The sequence below is a fragment of the Vigna umbellata genome, chromosome 6 (genome assembly GCF_029865625.1).
Source record: "Vigna umbellata cultivar VRB3 chromosome 6, Vumbellata_1.0, whole genome shotgun sequence".
NCBI lineage: Eukaryota > Viridiplantae > Streptophyta > Magnoliopsida > Fabales > Fabaceae > Vigna > Vigna umbellata.
The window spans coordinates 8,762,046-8,781,848 of NC_142170.1; the positions used below are offsets into that span (position 1 = coordinate 8,762,046).

At 30.6% G+C, this 19,803-nt stretch overlaps 1 protein-coding gene and 1 pseudogene across 2 annotated transcripts; both read left to right on the forward strand.

Moving 5' to 3' along the window:
* The first annotated feature begins 6,556 nt into the window (after positions 1–6,556).
* On the forward strand, positions 6,557–10,696 carry LOC124822486 (G-type lectin S-receptor-like serine/threonine-protein kinase At4g03230). Of its 2 annotated transcripts, XM_047294488.2 has the most exons (8): positions 6,565–8,028; positions 8,177–8,632; positions 8,771–8,896; positions 8,988–9,190; positions 9,286–9,496; positions 9,600–9,837; positions 9,936–10,086; positions 10,173–10,696. In XM_047294488.2, exons 1-8 carry the CDS (start codon positions 6,747–6,749, stop codon positions 10,473–10,475), a joined length of 2,970 nt encoding a protein of 989 aa, XP_047150444.2. In that variant the 5' UTR covers positions 6,565–6,746; the 3' UTR covers positions 10,476–10,696. The 2 variants fall into 2 exon arrangements, with proteins under 2 accessions (XP_087949769.1, XP_047150444.2); XM_088093643.1 differs by lacking the exon at positions 9,936–10,086 and having other exon boundaries at positions 6,557–8,028; positions 10,173–10,313.
* A 6,627-nt stretch (positions 10,697–17,323) lies between these two features.
* LOC124845195 (calcium-binding protein PBP1 pseudogene) lies at positions 17,324–18,081 on the forward strand (annotated as a pseudogene).
* Positions 18,082–19,803: the final 1,722 nt, after the last annotated feature.

Consider the following 19,803-nt stretch of genomic DNA (forward strand, 5'->3'; position numbering starts at 1 on the left):
ATGATGGATCTCAACATCCTCACCATCACCCTCATAGGCATCACTATGATCCTCACCTTCACCCTCATACCCATCACCTTCACCCTCAGGGACTTCACTATGATCCTCACCATCACCCTCAACCATTTTTTTACCAACATCACTATGATCCTCACCATCACCCTCATACCCATCACCTTCACCCTCATGGGCATCATCCTCACCCTCAACCATTTTTCTTCCTACTGCAGTATCATCCAGACCATCACCCTCCTGGGCATCCCCCTCACCCTCCACCATTTCTCTTCCAACTTCAGTATGGACCTCAACATCACCCACATCACCCACATGGGTATCCCCCTCACCCTCCACCATTTCTGTTTCAACTTCAGTATGGACCTCACCCTCATGGGTATCCCCCTCACCCTCCACCATTTCTGTTCCAAGTTGAACATCACGAACAACCTCAACCTCCTCCACTTGTCTTGCAACATCACCTTCATCATTAACTTGACCACCAACCCAATCAATCATTTCTATTATTTCTGGTTCCATCATATTATGAACCACATACAGATGAACTTCATCATTTAACCTAGCAATGTTCAACATGTGCATGGCACCCCTATCATCAGTTAATAATTCTAACCTATCTGGGTGCACAGACTGACCTCCTAAACCGTACCATAACTCTTTGATGTCCAGATGACCTAAATCTTTGACTGACGCTACTATGCCAAAATAGCTAAACAAGTCTGGATCACAAGACCATTCTGCTCTCTCTCCTTCAAAGCTTAAGTTCCCATTATCATCACTCACAAAATTTCCAGAATGGTGGACCACCACCTTAATACGTTCCTCATCCATATCAACAACTTCCTTTTATAACCTGTACATTATGGGGGTTAACAAGTGTTTCGAATATTACACTGCTACAACTACAGAAACACTCACTCACTAACTAAACACTCACTCACTAACTAAACACTCACTCACTAACTAAACACTCACACCGACAAAGACAGGGGGACAGGGAACAAAGTAACATCCCCACTAACGAAACACTCATAGACACGGGGACCACTACAACTGAAAAACAATTCAAGAAACAAAATTTGGGACCACTACAACTGATAAACAATGTAACAATTGAACATGCAAAATGGGGACCACAAAGCATTATAAAAATACATACAGACCAAGACAAAAACCCAATTGTCGAAGACCACAAATCACATGCACTGAAACACAAAACCAAAGACGAAACGAGGTATCTTACCTTAGTCGCCTCAACTATTAGCTGCCCTCTTCGTCTTGTTCAAGATTGGAGTTCTTGTTCGTCCTCCGCTTCGTCTCGCAACAACCAAATGAAATCCCCAATTCCAATTTTCAAATCCCTAATTCTGATATACCTAATATGAATAAAGGGTTGCCACATCACCACTATTATTTTAAACAAAACAGTCCACGTACTAAACCCTAAACACGTCACCACATTCTCTGTGCTCCAGCTCACACCATTTTAACGCCGTTTCACAACACTTAACGGTTATGGCAAAATGTGCTCACTTTTACAAAAAATATGACCCAATTGAGACAGAAAAAAACTTGAGGACCCAACTGAGATTTTCATACAAACTTGAGGACCAACGAAGGGTTTAAACCTCTAAAAAATAACAAAGAAGCAATTTCACTTGTATTAAAAACAATCATTCCCTAGATTTAATAGTAGCTAATAATGTTCTCACGTAGATGTTTTTCCATCATAACCATATAAAAATGAAACCTTTGAAAATAGGAAAGAAAGTAGTGAAGAAAAAAAGAAAAAAGTGTTTGATGGCTAGTTTAAAGAGAAATCAGATTACTTCTCGTTAAAAAAAACTTACATTACAATGACTTATTACAGGAGAAGAATCAATAATAAATAAATAAAAGTGATACTAATTAAGTTATTGATAAGTAAATAGTATAAAATAAAATATAAACTACACATTTGGAAATAGGAATGAAAGTAACGAAAAAAAAGTTTGATGATTTATGAGTCTCTTGTTTAAATGGCTCACACCTAAGTCACTCGTAGTTTAAACTAAGATAATATGTACGCAACATATTTATAGCATTATTATTAGTCTCTTACTTAGATGGATCAAGATTATCTAGACCCATATATTATACTATTTGATTAACATTTAATTACATAATTATGTTAATACTATTGTTTACGTGAATAAACAGAAATTCTGTAGGTCATATTCACACGTTTGGGTGCCGAATGGTATATTTCTAAGTAGAATTGTTTTCTCACATAAAACCATACCTTGTGAGAAAAATGCATTGTGAAAGAAATCTCGAGTTGTGTACTCTCTATTTTGTCCACACAAAAAAAAGTATACGGTCTAACTTGGAAAAGTTGAATAGTCTAATTTGGCCCAGTTTATATTTTAGTGAAAGTTTCATGGAATTGGGTTACGCCCACAACTGAGTAAAACTTTTCATTTTATACTTTTAAATTAAGAAATAGAAAATGTAATTGCACACTGTAAATTAAAGGCCCTCTAAGCTGAACAATTTAAGTTGCTATGTAACAATTTTTCCACATTTCGTTTTTGTCTGGTGTGCACTACCTGACTTATGATTACTAGCTTTTTTTTAAAAGGTTCTAATATTAATGCTTTTAAAATTGAATTGTTACTAAATCAAAGAAGAAGTTAATTGGTAATTCATTAATTATATATTGTCGAGGGCATTGATCAAGTAGAAAAGATTATTTAAAATATCGAAAGTTTCCCGTAAAACCAAAAACTAGTGAAGTAAGTCTCAATCAATCGAAGAAAAAACTTTATATTGTTTAATTGATCTTTTGTTTAGGCATACTTGTTTGTTGTTTGATTAATTAATATCCTCTTATGATCTTAAATCACAATGTTCACACAAAACGTAGTTTAGTTGATGAACAATCTTTTTACTTGTGACATAGTGTTTGGGACACATTTCCAAACAAAAAAAAATACAAGGATTAATAATGAAAAATGGTTAATCTAATTGATTATTACAATTTAGGTCACCACTCTCATTGATTACAAGTTTCTTTATTGGTAATTTACTTTTTTTGCAATTTATTTTAGTGTTCTTATTATTTTATTGTAATTTTTCCTACCATCGTACCTACCACTATGGGTTTTTACCATATTTTCTTTATGCTTTATCCATTGTCATTATATTTCCACTCCCATCATTATCGAGAAATCAAGAGAAACAAAAATATAAATTTGTTATATATGAACTTCTTATTGAAACCAATGTAAAAAAGAGATCAAATTTATTAAATATTTGAGTGACATAGGTTCACAAAATTAACAACTTTATGTAAAACAAATTTTCTTCATCACATTTAAACGTGAAAACACTCCTATTAGATTTAAAAATGAGTGTATGATGCTTTGTAAAAAAAAAAAAAACTCACATTAAATCTTTTATTGTGAATAAGAGTGGAAAATTAATCTCTCTCTCTCTCTCTCTCTCTCTCTCTCTCTCTCTATATATATATATATATATATATATATATATTTGCAATGTTTTAAAGTAACATATGAATTGTAATCCAATCAGATAATAATTTTATATACACAAGTTACACTATTAAAAATGTGTTTTTTTGACTTTAAAAACAGTTTTAATAATAATGAAAAGCTAATGAATCTATTTGAACAGTAAAACCAGGCAGAGTAAAGAAGCGACTCGGAGAGTGCCGACGAATGGCGTAGACTTTGAAGTTAACCTCTCTTCCATTATTTATCATTGTTTATAAGTGAACTGAAATGAATAAGACAAGAGAAAAATATACAAAAGACAAAATATCCACTGTGTGAAATCAAAGTAAATATTAAAGTATTAATTAAAAGAAGAAGAAAAAACCATAACTCAACATAGATATAACTAGTCTATTTACTTTTAGATCAGCACTATTTTTAACTCCATCGTCTTCTTTCCTTGCTTTTTATTCCTTTCAATTTATTTCATACAAAAGTGGTAGGTTGAAAACAAAATTCAAAAATTAATTTTTTGTTTTACAAATTGTTTTAATTTTCTTTTCAACTAAATAAATAATGTGGTATGGTCTATATTTTCTTTTATTCACTGCTGATGACATTATTACATAATTGCAGTAAAACAATATTATTGAATGGCTTTTATATATCTATTATTTCATTCCGTTAATATCTATTTTTTTTTATCTGTCCAACTATTTTGTTATCCTGTACTTAAATATAATAAAATCTTATTCCAATAATTTATATATAAGCAAATTATAACTATTTCAAACTCATTTAATATTAAAAATAGTTAAATATTTAAAATAAATTAAATTTTAAATTCATTTGAGTATTTTTAATCGAGTCTTATTAAATTTTTATATTTATTAATTACTTAAAACTTTTATATTTTTTGTGTTATTTTTTTTCTTAATTATGAGACGTGGTTGTTATCTTATCCTATAATTTAATTTACATGTTAGGGCTTCTGAAAGTTTGGACAAATCAATTACAAAATTCACTGAATAAATATTAAGTTGAGTTGGGTTATTCCAATTTGTATGCTAAACCTAATCCAATTCAAGTTACTTTTAAACTCAGATTTGTTTGAGTCAAATTTTAAAAAACTTTTTTTTTGTTAAATATTAAAATTTTGAATTATCAACCTAATTAAAAATATAAGACATCATTTACAAAAATTATATCAATGTTTTAAAGCAAGTCAATTAGTTAAATCGTAATAAGATTTTCAAAACTAATTCAAGATATGAAATAAAACAATATATCACAATTTTTTTCATAATACAAGTATAAGAGAAAATATTAATTTAGGTGTCAAATCATCATATTAATTAAATCCATCATCTAATCCATACAAGAGTGAATTAGTTAGTTAGAATTGTATTAGATTTAACTAAATAATATATGAAAACAAATCCAATTTAAATGGGTTAAATTGGGTCATTGGATAACCCAACCCAATGAACATTCACATTTTAAGAAATATAAGAGATAGTGCATTAATAGTTATAAGTGATTCGTGAAAGCGCTCTATAAATATGATAACTTCGTCATTCATCTTATTTTCAACCAAAGCATTAAGAAACTCTTGTTATATTAAGTTAACATTAATATTATCTTTAATTTTATATTAAACACCGATAACTTTTTAGCAAGTATACGAAATCATTTAAATAATACAGGAAATTAAGTTAAAAGTATAGTTCTCCCAAAAGAATTGGAGTCAAGTTTATTCAATTAAGACTATTTATCAAAATCTAACATCCTGGACAAAATACTTTATCTGTTCAAGCATTCACATAAGCGTATCTTGATTTAAGTAATTCCTTAAAACAAGTTCTAAAATTATCCATTAAATTATTAATTCCTTAATTAATTCAACAGATAATTTTGCATTAAATTCAGATGACCAAAAACACAGAAGTTATTTCTAGCATACCTTTTCTTACGTTTCTGTTGTAAAAAATACTTTCCAAAAGAAAGTTTAAAAATAATTATACTTCCGTATAATCATAAGCAAGTCAAGAAAAGAACAAGAACATAGACATATATTACACAGGAAATTTACATGAATGTATTGTCATACGACTAATTCTAATGAACATAAAAACCAGCCTCTCCTAGACATCTAGAACGTACTTACAGCAATTCCTTGCAGAAGTGAAGTCTTGATGCCTTGAAGTGTCTCATGAGCGTCTCCTGAAGTTCTCAAGTATTTTTCTCCTTTTGTTTGTGTGTCAGAAGATCGTTTTTGTCTTTCTGTCACGTCTTTTTAAGCCATTTAACTTCATTAATTCGCTTCGCACACATATGTGTATGCGCTGTGCGAATTTTCTTAACTACTGCACTTCAACTAATGCTATTCGCACAACGCTTAGCGAGAATTGGCTGACAACAGTCCAAATAATACAACCTTTCATGTACAATGTTTTACATAACATCTACTTCCTATTTCCTATTACAACTTTCACTGAGTAATAACATGAATAATTACCATATTAAGTTTATTTATAAGTGTAAAAACAACTCTTTTTCACCCTTATCAAACACACAATATTTTTTCAATACATAGACATATAAGTAAGCAAAATTAAAAGATAAAAATAAGATAAATCATCCAATTAACGAAAAAATAATACAGTAATAACTTAATAAAAAAAATATAAAATTTTTAATTAGTCAATAGATTAAAAATATTAATAAAAATTGAATTGAAAATAATTAATTTTTACCGGGGTCTCGATACTCAATTAAACACATATTTAAATTTACATATCATTTCTAGTAAATGGGATTAAATATAATTATAAATATATATAATTTTATAAAAACAAGAATATTAAATAAACTTATTAAGATGCTAAATGAGTGTAAAATTAAAAGAAAAATGGTTTATATTAAAATTGACTAGTAATAGTTACTGTAACTACAGATGTGTGTCTTCTCTCCCCTTACGTAAGATTTTTCTTTGACTAGTGATGATTGCCTTAGAATATCTTTGTTGGGCATGCCGAGTGAGACTTAAACATGACTGGTAAATTGTAGCTCGTTGAAAGATCAACAAATTCTATTTTTTATTTTTTATTTTTCTGAGAAAGAAGATGAACAATTAAGAAATTAACGAGAGGTTGAAATAGTAGTTGATTTTATAGCATTTGGTGTCAAAATTTTGGGAAGAAGGATCACTTAGATCGTAGAAGGCTTGTTATAGCAATGAGAAGTGAAGAGATTGTGTTGTCTTTCTCCTTTCTTCTTCTCTGGCTGCCGATATGCTTCGATATATGTTTGGGTGGAGATGCTCTGAAGGCTAACCAGAACATAACTCAGGACTCCCAAGGAAACCTTGTTTCATCTAACGCCACATTTGAGCTGGGCTTTTTTTCTCCTGCTGAGAAAAGTGGAGGGAAATACCTGGGGATTTGGTATCACGCCTTGGAACCACAAACAGTCGTGTGGGTTGCCAACAGAGATCATCCTGTTCCAGATTCCGGTGGAGTTTTTCGAATTGCGGAGGATGGAAATCTGGTGGTAGAATATGCATTCAGAAGCCTCTGGTCTTCTGAACTTGGAGCATCCTCGTCCTCTAACAGAACACTGCAGCTCCTAGATTCTGGGAATCTAGTACTAAAAGAGGATGACTCTGAAGCGACATACCTGTGGGAAAGCTTCCAGAACCCAACAGACACGTTTCTTCCCGGCATGAAAATGGATGCGACTTTGTCGTTGACTTGTTGGAGAGACTCCTCTAACCCAGCACCTGGGAACTTCACCTTCAAGCTGACTCAAAAGGCTGAGACACGGAGCTTCGTTGTGCAATATCAATCACAAATCCACTTGGCACTTGATGAATATGACACAGAAGCGGCTTCCCAGAAGGTATTTAATTTGTTGAACAACGACATCTGGAGTGCTAAAACGTATAATTATTCTAACAAAACACTATTCGTATCAAAACCTTATGTGTACTATAAATCAAGGCTTTTGATGAATTCTAGCGGGGAGATAGTGTTTCTGGAGTGGGATGAGGCAGAATCAAATTGGACTAAGATATGGTCGGCGCCAGAGAACAACTGTGACCTACCTGACTATTGTGGGAGCTTCAGCCTATGTAACAGAGATAACTTCATTCAGTGCAAATGTTTGCCAGGATTCAGTCGTATTCATGATTCTCGTTCTGATGGAGAATCCGAGTCCAAAGGATGTGTGAGAAAATCAGGATCGTGTACCAACAAGGACGTGATGTTCCTGAACTTAACCAAGATAAAAGTGGGCGACCCAGACCAACAAATTTATGCTCAAACAGAAGCAGAATGCCAATCCATCTGCATCGACATGTGTCCCGAATCACAGTGCCAAGCCTATTCATTTAATATTTCGACCAATCGCGACGATAATTTATACTCGTGCAGAATCTGGACGCGGCCTTTACCTTCTCTTGTTGAGAAGTACGCGCGCGGTAGTGATCTTTCTATCTTGGTTAAAACATCAGATATAGGTAATTTATATATTGTTAATTCGAATAGTTGAAAGTTCTAGATGATATTCATAGGTCATATTGTATTGACTCATCAGTTTAAGGGATGGATTGAAAGGTAAACTATGGAACATGATTTATGGCTGAATTATTAATTGTTGTTGTGTAGCACCAACTGCTAAATCGTGTGAACCTTGCGGCACATATGTCATTCCCTATCCGCTGAGCACTGGACCAAACTGTGGAGACCCCATGTACAACAAGTTCAATTGCGACAATTCCACTGGCAAAGTTAGTTTTATGATTCCCGGACGTATATCATACCCAGTAACTTGGATCGATGAAGATTCCAGAATGTTTGCCATTCAAACAGACGATTTCTATTCCTTCAATTACAGTTTCAGCAGTCAGAATAGCACTGATTTTCCGTTTAAGGTAGCTCAGTACAATGAAGATGCCGTAATAAAAATCAGTTGGTTACCAGCGCCAGAACCCCCCTGTAGTCAGCGTACAGACTGCATTAGTTGGCCAAATTCAACATGCAGAGCAACAGGGGAAGGTGGAAGTAGGTGCCTTTGTAATTCAAACTATAAATGGAATAACACATTAATGAGCTGCACCCAAGGTTAGGATTTTGTTATAATCCTCTCGACTTTTCTATTTTTCTCCTTTAATACCCAAAAAATATTGCCAGATTAAAATGATTATAATGGTGTTTGCCCTCATACTTTCTGCATATTTTTTTTCCTTTCTGCGAGAGAAGAGCAATCAGGAAATCACTCAACTCGACTAGAACTGATTCTTTTAGCAACTCTTGGTTCCCTGGCTGCTGTGACATGCATAATAGCTTTTGGCTTCGTGTGGAGAAAGAAAAAGCCCCGTAAACATGGTAATAATATGAAGTTTTGCATGTTGAATTAAAAATCTTTTATCTTCACACAGATAATGAAATGCTATTGATCTGTTGGTACGGAGTTCAGACCGAGCAAGCACCCGAATTCAGGAGAGCTTGTATGAGAGTGAAAGACATGTGAAAGGTTTGATTGGCTTAGGAAGTTTAGAAGAAAAAGACATCGAAGGCATTGAAGTTCCCTTTTACACTTTTGCAAGCATTCTCGCAGCTACAGATAGTTTCTCGGATTCTAACAAGCTTGGAAGAGGAGGTTATGGACCTGTTTATAAGGTGATTTGTTCAGTTCATCAAACTTTATTACCTACCTTGCATTGAATCCTTGCAAAATCTTCTCATGATATAATGTATGGAAACCTTTTATCCAGGGAACGTTTCCTGGAGGTCAAGAAATAGCTGTAAAGAGACTTTCAAGTGTTTCCACTCAAGGCCTGCAAGAATTCAAAAATGAGGTTATTTTGATTGCCAAACTTCAACATCGGAACCTTGTTAGACTGAGGGGCTACTGCATAAAAGGGGATGAAAAAATCTTACTTTATGAATACATGCCAAATAAGAGTTTGGACTCATTTATATTTGGTGAGACTCCATATTCCATCATACAACCTATTCTCTAATTATTACAATCATAACTTCGCTAACCTCGTTCTTGATTTGAAATGTGAAATGCATACGTTGAAAGACCGTAGTCGAACTATACTGTTGGATTGGCCGATGCGGTTTGAGATAATAGTAGGCATTGCACGAGGCATGCTATACCTTCATCAAGACTCTAGATTGAGAGTGATTCATAGAGACATGAAAACCAGCAACGTTCTCTTAGACGAGGAAATGAATCCAAAGATATCTGACTTTGGTCTTGCCAAAATATTTGGAGGAAAAGAAACTGAAGCAAGTACAGGGAGAGTGATGGGAACCTAGTAAGTTCACCATGTACTCTGACATTGTTATTTTTCTGAATATGATGTTCCATACATTCTTGCTACACATAAAAATTTTTATTGTTTTTTTCTTGAAGTGGATACATGGCTCCAGAGTACGCTTTGGATGGACTTTTTTCAGTGAAATCTGATGTTTTCAGTTTTGGAGTGGTCCTACTGGAGATTCTTAGTGGAAAAAAGAACACAGGATTCTATGAGTCCAAACAAATTTCTAGCCTTTTGGGTTATGTATGTTTATTGTGTTGCTGTCTTGTGTTGTTTTTGTGACTTATATTGATTTCTGATTCATTTTTTCTTGACATTATATTTATCAGGCATGGAATTTATGGTCAGAGAACAAGATACTGGATTTAATGGATTCTAGTCTTGGTGAAACATGCAACGAAAATCAATTTTTCAAATGTGCAGTTGTTGGATTATTATGCATACAAGATGAACCAAGTAATCGACCCACTATGTCAAATGTTTTGTACATGCTTGACGTAGAGACAACAACCATGCCAATTCCCACGCAGCCAACATTTTTTATGAACAAGCGTTATTCAAGTTCAGCTTCTTCTTCTAGTAAACCAGAAACAAGTCTGCAATTTGAGAGCGGTTACGAGCAAGGTCGATAGTACGCGACGAAACCTTACATGAAATCTATATCTTGTTATTTTAGTTGTATTTTATAACAAGTTAGGATTTTTTGTATTGTTTTAAGCTCTTTTATAGGGACCGGGAATCTATATATACAGAGAGCTAATGTTTTATTTTTTATCTGCTAATGTTTATGTTTCTGTACCTCATACACACACATAATGTTTATTTATAATAGTGAGTATAAGTTATTTTTGAAGATTGCACTGATCACTTATCTCTTTGAACATGTTAAATGATAATCTTATAGTTTTAAAATTCTTCTGAATGAGATTCATTCTTATTTTTAAATAATATTGACATTTCGTATATTTTAAACTCAATACTTATTTTTTCTTGTAATAATCTAATCATTTCTATATTGTATTTAAAAATACTAGGCACGTCTACAAATTATTTAAATTTTAAAAGTAGTAATTAAAAAATAAAATAAAAAAATGTATATAGATATAATTATAGATAAAATAAATTTAAGTTATTGATATAAAAATATTAGAAGTAATATTATGTAAATAATTTTTTTATTATGAATAATTATTTTAATTTGAAAACTAGTTACAAAATGTTAAAAAAGTAAATAAATCTTTTATAATAAATAATTATTCGAATTAAAATAAATTAATTACAAAGACTGAAAAATAATATTTTTATTGTAAATAACTATTTAAATTTAAAAAATAATAATTAAGAGGATAAAATTGAAAAACAAAAGATGTATCTTTGTATGTAGTTATTTTAGTTACAGATTAAATTAACTAAAAATCATAAAAGAATTTATATATAAAAATGAATAATTTTGATTAAAAAAACTTGAATTATTTAATTGTTAAATATTATAAATATTATAAAAGTTACATTGTGAATAAATTATAAATTGTTATATAAATCTAAAGGTTTTTTATTTTATTTTATTAGCATATATTAGTAACTTTTCTTTAGTTTAATGTAACACATTTATGATAATACGTGTAAGAGCATAGAAAATAACATATTAGATGTGATAGGATGTTTTAAATGATGTTTATTGTAATATCAAAAGTTCAACCATTTAAATAGAATTTTAATTAATGAGTTCATTAGGTAGAAGAACATTATCACTCTAAAACTCTTTCTCTAAAGATTATCTACCATCTCTTTAAGTCTTCTTATCTCTTATTCATTTGTTTGAAGATCACGGAATACTTAAGTGATCACTAAGACGAGGTCTTCAACTATATTCTATCAGTTCTTGCAAAAGAGTAGGTTAATTTATGCTCTTTTCTTTATTTTATGTGTTGTCCAATGCACATGAGTATCGTTTTGTCACATGTATCATTTGAGTATTCTACAAAACTTTGTTGATAAATGATGCTAACATTATGATGTACTGATCATGATTATATGATTATTTGTAGGAACAGATAGAGTTCTCTGAACTGTAAGAATGATTTTTGGTTATAGTAGGTAAGGGAAGCTAATTATCTAATTTAAATTTGTTGATGTGTTGTTAATCTAAATTGCATGTTTGGTTTGAATTAGTCATTTTGGTATGTGGAGTTGTTGTTGTGATTGTTGTATAATATATGCTTGTTTTTATTGGAATTGATGTTGAATTGGAGAATTGAGAATATGATCATTTGAAATTGGAGAATTGAGAATATGATCATTTGAGCAAATTGGTATTCAATGTAGAGTTGTTGTTGTGATTGTTGTGTAATATGTGTTGTTTTATTAGAATTGATGTTGAATTAGAGAATTGAGAATCTAATCATTTGAGCGAACTGGTATTCAATCTAACACTTAAACCTATTTTTAAACCCTTCACTGAGTTGGAATACTAATTTGGTTATTTGAATAAATCTTCAGTTCCTAAAAACTTAGTGTTGAAGCTTCCATTTTTTGATGTGGCGCTGATACGACGCTGAGCACAACTTGTTATTTATAGTCACCAAAAAGTACTTTTCATGTTATTTTAAGGAACACTAACACAAAAGGTTTTTTTAACATATGTTGTTTTAGGCTTTTGATGTCTATTAAAGGTCCAACCTTATAGCCAGAGACATCAAATTGACGTCTGTTGTCTCTTAACAAACATAGTTGCATTATAACAAATGTTATTAACTTCTCTTGCAGGAACAACAAACGTCAAATTGTGTGTTTTTTTTTTGTTAATTTTTTTCGATATTTCCCTTTACTAAAACAATGAAAAAAAATCAGTATACAATACAAGAATACACCACAAAAATTTATAAAATTTTAGAAGTAGTATAGATATCTAAAATAAAAGTGTAAGGTATAGAAAAATAGGAGAAAAATAGGAGAAAAATAATAATACAAAAATTCCTTAAACTATGAATTTTTAAAAATTCCATAACATTTCAGAAAAAATAAAATCTTAAACGATGTTTAGCGCGTTCATCACTCCATTTCCAACAACTTTCATTTTTGGAGCATCTCCATGTATGATATATACCAAAAGTTATGACAATTTAAAATTTACAAAACTCAAGGTTAATCTTAAACTGCAAAAACACAATCTTTAAGACACATAACAATGACCAGTGAATGAAAAAATCAATCTTAATAAGAAATGTAATGAGAGAAAATGAAAGTTTCTGCCCAAACAAATACCACAATCGATAGATAAAGTGAAATGGGTTGAAGAATTTTCTCCTAGAAGTTTAGTATTGTTACTGGACTTTGGTGGGAAGTTTCGTATGAAGGGAAAGATGAGGATGTTGAGATTGCTTCTGAAATTTTAAAATAACATTTGACGTCATATCTATTCACAAGAGATGTTAATTTAGTTTTTAACATCAGCCCGAGGCCAACATACATTCTGACAACATTTAATGTCTGTTTAAGATTAATGTTAAAAGCTAAATTGATGTTTATTGTGAATAAATTCAACTTTAATTTGGACAAAATATTTACAAAAATATTACTATTTATTTTTGAAGTCGAAATTTATTACTTGCAAATTAAATATAATGATGTTATAATATCTTTTTATACTAGTGGAAGGTTGAAAGGGATAAATTTATAGGGAGAGAGACTTATATGAAATGAGAAGGAGAAAGTTAGATTAAGGGATTAATGAATTACACTATATGAAAAAATGTCACTTTATAAACTCGTGTCTAACAAAAACTTAGACTAGATTCTGTTAGTTTTAGAATCTATTCATAGAAATGTTCAAAGTTTTAAGTACATCATAATTTTTTATTAGGTTGTTCTAACCTCAAATTAGAAATGTAAAAGATCCCAAACAAAGTGTAATAATATGGAATTTGCAAATGTGATTGGATAGCCTCTACCAAACGATTCTGCAATATGAGAGGTAAAAAAAATGATTTCCTTTTGAAGATGTATTTTTATTCAAACTTGACTGTTTATTATTCACCTGCAATCTCTATTATTACTATGAACAATATTGTCGCCTATGGTATCCGTTAGACTATGTGATGTTCTCTGTAGGTGAAATTTTTTCCTAAGTTAACTGCTTAAACCATTTAAAAGATTCAAAGAATAACTCGTGTATAAATTATTTGTTTACGCTTGTCTCATTGGAACACATTGTTTCCAAAAGAAATTCCTTCAAAATCTTCATTTTCATTTCAGTTTAAACAGCACCCAGGCCATTTCTATTTTCATTCTCATTCTCATTGATGGGCCTTTACAAACCACATCTTCAAGTTGACGGGCCTTCACTGCCCTATCTGAAAATACTCGTTTCTTCCTGCACCCTCCTTTTTTCTGCACCTCCATATAATTCAAATTCTGAATTATTTTTCATTTAAATTATAATAAAAGATAAAAAATTACTCCCACCTCTCTTTTTTAAATAAATTAGGATAATTCAAAAAATATTTTCATATTCAAAAATATGTTTTGAAAAATTATATTTAAAAGCTACATTTTCGAATGTGCATTTTATAACTCATTTAAAACTTTTATAATATCTTTCAAATTATATATATTCAGAATTAAATTAAAATAAGATTCACCATGTACCCACCACCAGAAGAGGTGCAGCGCTGAAAGAGGTGAAGAACTGGAAACTGACAGGATATAAGAAAAGAAAATAGAGATAAAATTGTCATTTCATCAATTAATAAAAACTATATAGAAAGAAAAAAGGAAGATGCGGGAAGAATCATCCTTTAATATTATGATAAAAGCTACAAGGCAATCCCCACTAAAAATGTCATTTATTAATTAATAAAAAATGTTTTTTTTTTCAGAATAATGAAAAAAGAAAATGCCAAAGTATTGAAAAAATTACTATATTTTTTTAAAAAGTTACTATTAACTTTTGGAGCTGATCAATAAAATAACTTTATACATATATATATATATATATATATACGGTGCTAAAGCATATGATGGTGTTCAAACTTTTCTATGATGTTTTTTTTTCTTTCAAAACCTTATTTTTGAATGTGACATGATCATATGAGTTAATATGGAAACATAAAATGTTCTACCTCTAGTTTTATAACGAAGATGGCACTAAAAACAAGAGATGTAATCCGTGGTGCTGAATTTGTTGTATTCCATAAATGTCAAGCATCACAATGTGGTTAGTCACATGAATTTGATGAGAGGTATACATTTGTGTATACATGGCGTTGACACAATGTTCACATGAAATTGTTGAGAAACCTCCACCACTGTATGTGTTGCTAATTCTGACCAACACCTATTGCTGTTTCTTGTTTTTGGTTGACAACATTAAAAATGTTCCAAAGCCAACACTTTGAACTGGCAAAAACAGTCTTCAGACTAAGTTGTTGGTCAATCATGAACCGTCCATTCCACACGGCCTTAAATTAATTAATTAATTAATTTGTATTGTGCTGCCACGCTTTCCCACTGCTCCCGTTTTGGGTTTAATCTTTCCATTTCTTTAGCTCAATACTCACAAATAGACCAACATGCTCGTACATCATGTTTATTCCTGTTTTTTCAACAAAATATATTTTACGAAGAAAATAAATTATATACTATATGATGCTTTCGTTTCTTTCTTTCTTTTATTTTGTGCACGGTGGCTGAGAATAAATCAATTTAAAATGTCTAATTTTTTTATTAGAAGTTATTCTAAACACGCTGTCTCCACGGTGATGAACTCCTCTAAAATTTCGGTGCACCGCCACGGCCTTCGCTTGAAAATCACAATGGATTAAACCGAGTGATTTTCACATTAAACACAAATATTTTATCAATAATATAAAAAAAATAAAAACGACTAATTAAAAAAATTAAACGTATTGATAAATGAACGATTTTCACATAAAATTCAAATGGTTTATTTTGTTTTATTTTTCTAAGAAACCTCTTTTCTTATACCCAATGGAACTAGCAAATTTACTTGAATCAAAGTATCATCAGTTTCCGTGTACGAAACCACTGTATCATACTTTTCTTCTTAATGTTATGTTAAAATTAGAAGAAGTGGTGTTTTGAAGATTTCTCAATCAATTTTCATAATTTGATAATAACTTTTTACACCATTCTTGTTTGCCCATGGAAATAAATTTAAAAATTAGGGAAAATATATTGCAAAAATAGGTTATATATAATAGAATTATGACTTCCAATGAACATGTATTTAAGTTTTTTTTTCCCTTCAGTACAATATTTTGAGTTATTTTATCCTTTTATTACTTTCTTTAACCCAATGTTATCAATCCATTCACTGTTTAACACTGGAAATGATTGATGAGTCGAGTAAGGTTTGACCAAATTAAATCTTCTCCTGATCTTTTACATTCATCAATGAACGCCTGATTTATTAGGATTGTATGAAAAAACGGATACTTTAATAATTCTTCCATTAAAAGGAATTAATCTTTATTTATTAATTGGATGATTCCTCACACAATGTAAAGTACAATTGACAATAGCAGACAATAGTTTATAAATTGACTATAAATTTCTTTTTATATCTTTTCATTGTTGTTATGATTATATATGATAAATGTATTATATTGTAGAATTATTATCACAAAACCTACATCTATTTCAAATGATTTAATTAGTTTTTTCTTTCATCATCAATTAAACTTCATGCAACAACTATAAGTTCTGTTTACATCACGATGCAGATAAAATGGTGACGGATTTTCATGGAATGTTGTCTCTTTTTTCTTGTTTAGTTATATTGATATACATGAAAAATGTGTGAAAAAAAAATACTACGTTTTTTGCATCAAGTTGAAAATAAATACACCGACAGTTAACATAAATAATAAATATATATTTTTATTATTTATTATCACTTTTTTTTCTTTTCCTTATTCTTATTCACCCTCTTATTTTCTATCATATAACCTTTTAATTTCTATCATATATCCAAATACCAAAGTACGTTGTCATAAGTATTCTGGTTGAGCTAAACTTTACCAGTACACCTGAGATCGCATTAATGCTTTATGTGAATCATAAATCTTATAATTAATCATCCAACCTCTATCAACTTGACAAAGCTTAAATACAGTATTATAAACAGTATTATAATCTACCACATTTAAGTTTTGCAAAGGAAATCCACGAAGCTATTGCACATTTGACCAGATGTTTTGGTCCCCCTTTGACAACAATCTCCTCGGTCCCATTTCCTCAAAGTCAATCATGACAAAAATGGTTAAAAGCACAGTCATAAAACATTTTTACTGTTTAAATAGTTTAACTTATTTAAAAAGTGATATTCTCTTTGATAAAGTTTGAAAGAACTTATTCCAAAAATATATAGGTACTTAATTTAAGTTGCGAATGTATACAAATTTTGGTTTAAGTTGTGTGTTGAATAAGGTTTTATTATTCGGTGGGTAAATTGACCGGATGCAGGGGAGCTTAGTCAAACGTGATTAGACAAAGTATGCGATGAAATTGACAGAAAAGCCCCTGAGAAAACTTCTAGGAAGCAGAGAAGCACTTGCGGTTTGATCCGCAGCAGAATGAAGGTATTGAGATGATAACTCTCTGTTTCTTAACTGTCATGGAACCAGGCTTCACCAACTTTCTAACCTCTTTCCTTCAAATGTATCTATATAAACTTCCCAAGAGTCATCGCCTACAACACATTCTCATTCTAAAATCTACACCCTTTATTTTTGAGCCGGGGAATGGAATTCGAAGACTTGCTACCGGTGATCGCCGGTAAACTGGGCGGTGAGGGACTGATTGATGAGCTTTGCAAGGGGTTTCAGGTGCTGATGGACAAGGAGAAGGGGGTGATCACCTTGGAGAGTTTGAGGAAGAACTCTGCTACTATGGGTTTGCAGGATTTTAAAGAGGAAGAGCTTGCGAGCATGATGAGGGAAGGAGATCTGGACGGTGATGGTGCACTCTCTCAGATGGAGTTCTGCGTTTTGATGTTCAGATTGAGTCCACAGTTGATGCAGGACTCTTGGTTTTGGCTCCAACAGGCTCTTCACCATAACAACAACGCTTCCCTTTGAACTCATTTCCAGGTTCTTCCGAAAACGACTCCGTTTTCACAATTGAAATCGGATGGTAGAGATACACCCTCACTCAATAATGTATTACTCCTATTTCATATTATGTTTCTTGAATCATACAATTTTATGTTTATTCTAACACCATTTGCAATGTTTTTGTGTATATTTAACAAACTAACTATTATTAAGAGTTATTATACGTGTTGTTACTTTATATTCTCTACGGATATCACCCACAAACCCTAAAAGAAATTAATAACACTTGATGATTAGGGATCAATTAATTACACTTATCTCACGATTAGTAAAAAAATAAAAAATCATACCTTGAATGTTCTATCTGGAGCGTTCGCTGCCAGATTTATATACCAAAACAATTTTTATCTTTTGCTAAGAGCTCTCTCTGATGTGTTAATTAATTTTTTAGCTTTGGAGTTTTTGCTGTCGTTGACCTGAATGAATATTTGGTGCATTTGCTTTGAATGGCGAATACATATTTCAGTTTCTTTTTTGCTAAGGAAATTAATCAAGATTCATAATATATAATATATGGAGATAAATTGCTGCCACTATTAGATTTATATATATTAAACTTTGGAAGTAGTTGGCAGTGTTCCCAACAAGGTTTTGTTCTTTTCATGTCTTATTCTTTTTTTCATAAAGACTATAACTTCTATAATGAAAATTCTATGCTTAAACCTTACGCCTTTTTCGATGGAAAAACAAGGAAAGGAACGAATTTATAAATTTAAGAGAATTTTGCATATCATATATGATTCCTCATTTTATGTTTAATTTATTGAAAGCAAAGGGGTAAGAAACTGTTCTAGTTATGATTTTGATTTATATATTATGTTTTTATATTTTATCACATCATTTCGTACACTCTTTATTTTATCTTTCTTCTTTTTCTCTCCCACTTCATAAAATATTCACAAAGTAGTTTTATTTTATTTAAATACAATACTAAGTCTAAGTCCAACCAAATAAATACTTAATTATTATTAATTGGTTTGATGATTTTTAATTTTTTTAGTTTACTAATAATATAACGTAATGTTTAATTACTAAATTATGTTAAATTTATTTTCAATGGACTGGATAAAACATCATTAGTTTTTTTAAAAATTTGATTATCTAATAAAAAATCAATATAATCTATATATTATGAATGAATGTCCAATTCAACCATAAAAATAAGATATTTGAAAAAAATAAAAAGTTAAATATAATTCATAAATTATATAAATAATTTAATTCAATATATTTGAATTGAATAAAAAAGGTTGATTAAGGTCGAGACAACAATAATATAATTGAGGTTGAACCAATGGTATGTTTAAAGGTTAAAATTGAGATAAAAATGTCTTAGTTAAGGTTGAATGAATGAAATTTTGGTTAAGAGCAATGACTTGATTGAAAAGGAATAAAAAATACTTCTATTAAGATTTAAGGTTAAAACTCAATGTCTCTAAAGAATTAGAAATGTCATGACTTTGAGTGAAATGTTTATCTTTCAATCGGAACAAAATTAATTATTTCTCTATTAAAGACAAGTTAACTCTGTTATAATCAAATTCACAATATTCTAATTGATGTCTAGAAAAAATAACCTTAATTTAAACTAAACTGTTTCTTTAACGAAGTTCAGCTAAAGATGTCACACTTAAAATTAAATTAACCAACACCAACAATACTAAAATTTGAAATATTTAATTTTAAAAATATAGTTAGTTTACTTTTGATCCATATATTGATAAAAAGATTTCACGAATTTTGAAAAAAAACATAGTGCATAAATAATTGACCAGCAATAAAAAGTAAACAAATGAATTTGATCTAATTCATTTTTATCATTTTT

Excerpts from the sequence above, each read along its gene's own strand:
- LOC124822486 (XM_047294488.2), top strand. The coding sequence starts at position 6,747 with ATGAGAAGTGAAGAGATTGTGTTGTCTTTCTCCTTTCTTCTTCTCTGG. Across the intron at positions 9,191-9,285 it reads GTTATGGACCTGTTTATAAG|GGAACGTTTCCTGGAGGTCA; the intron begins GTGATTTGTTCA and ends CCTTTTATCCAG. Across the intron at positions 9,838-9,935 it reads GGGAGAGTGATGGGAACCTA|TGGATACATGGCTCCAGAGT; the intron begins GTAAGTTCACCA and ends TTTTTCTTGAAG.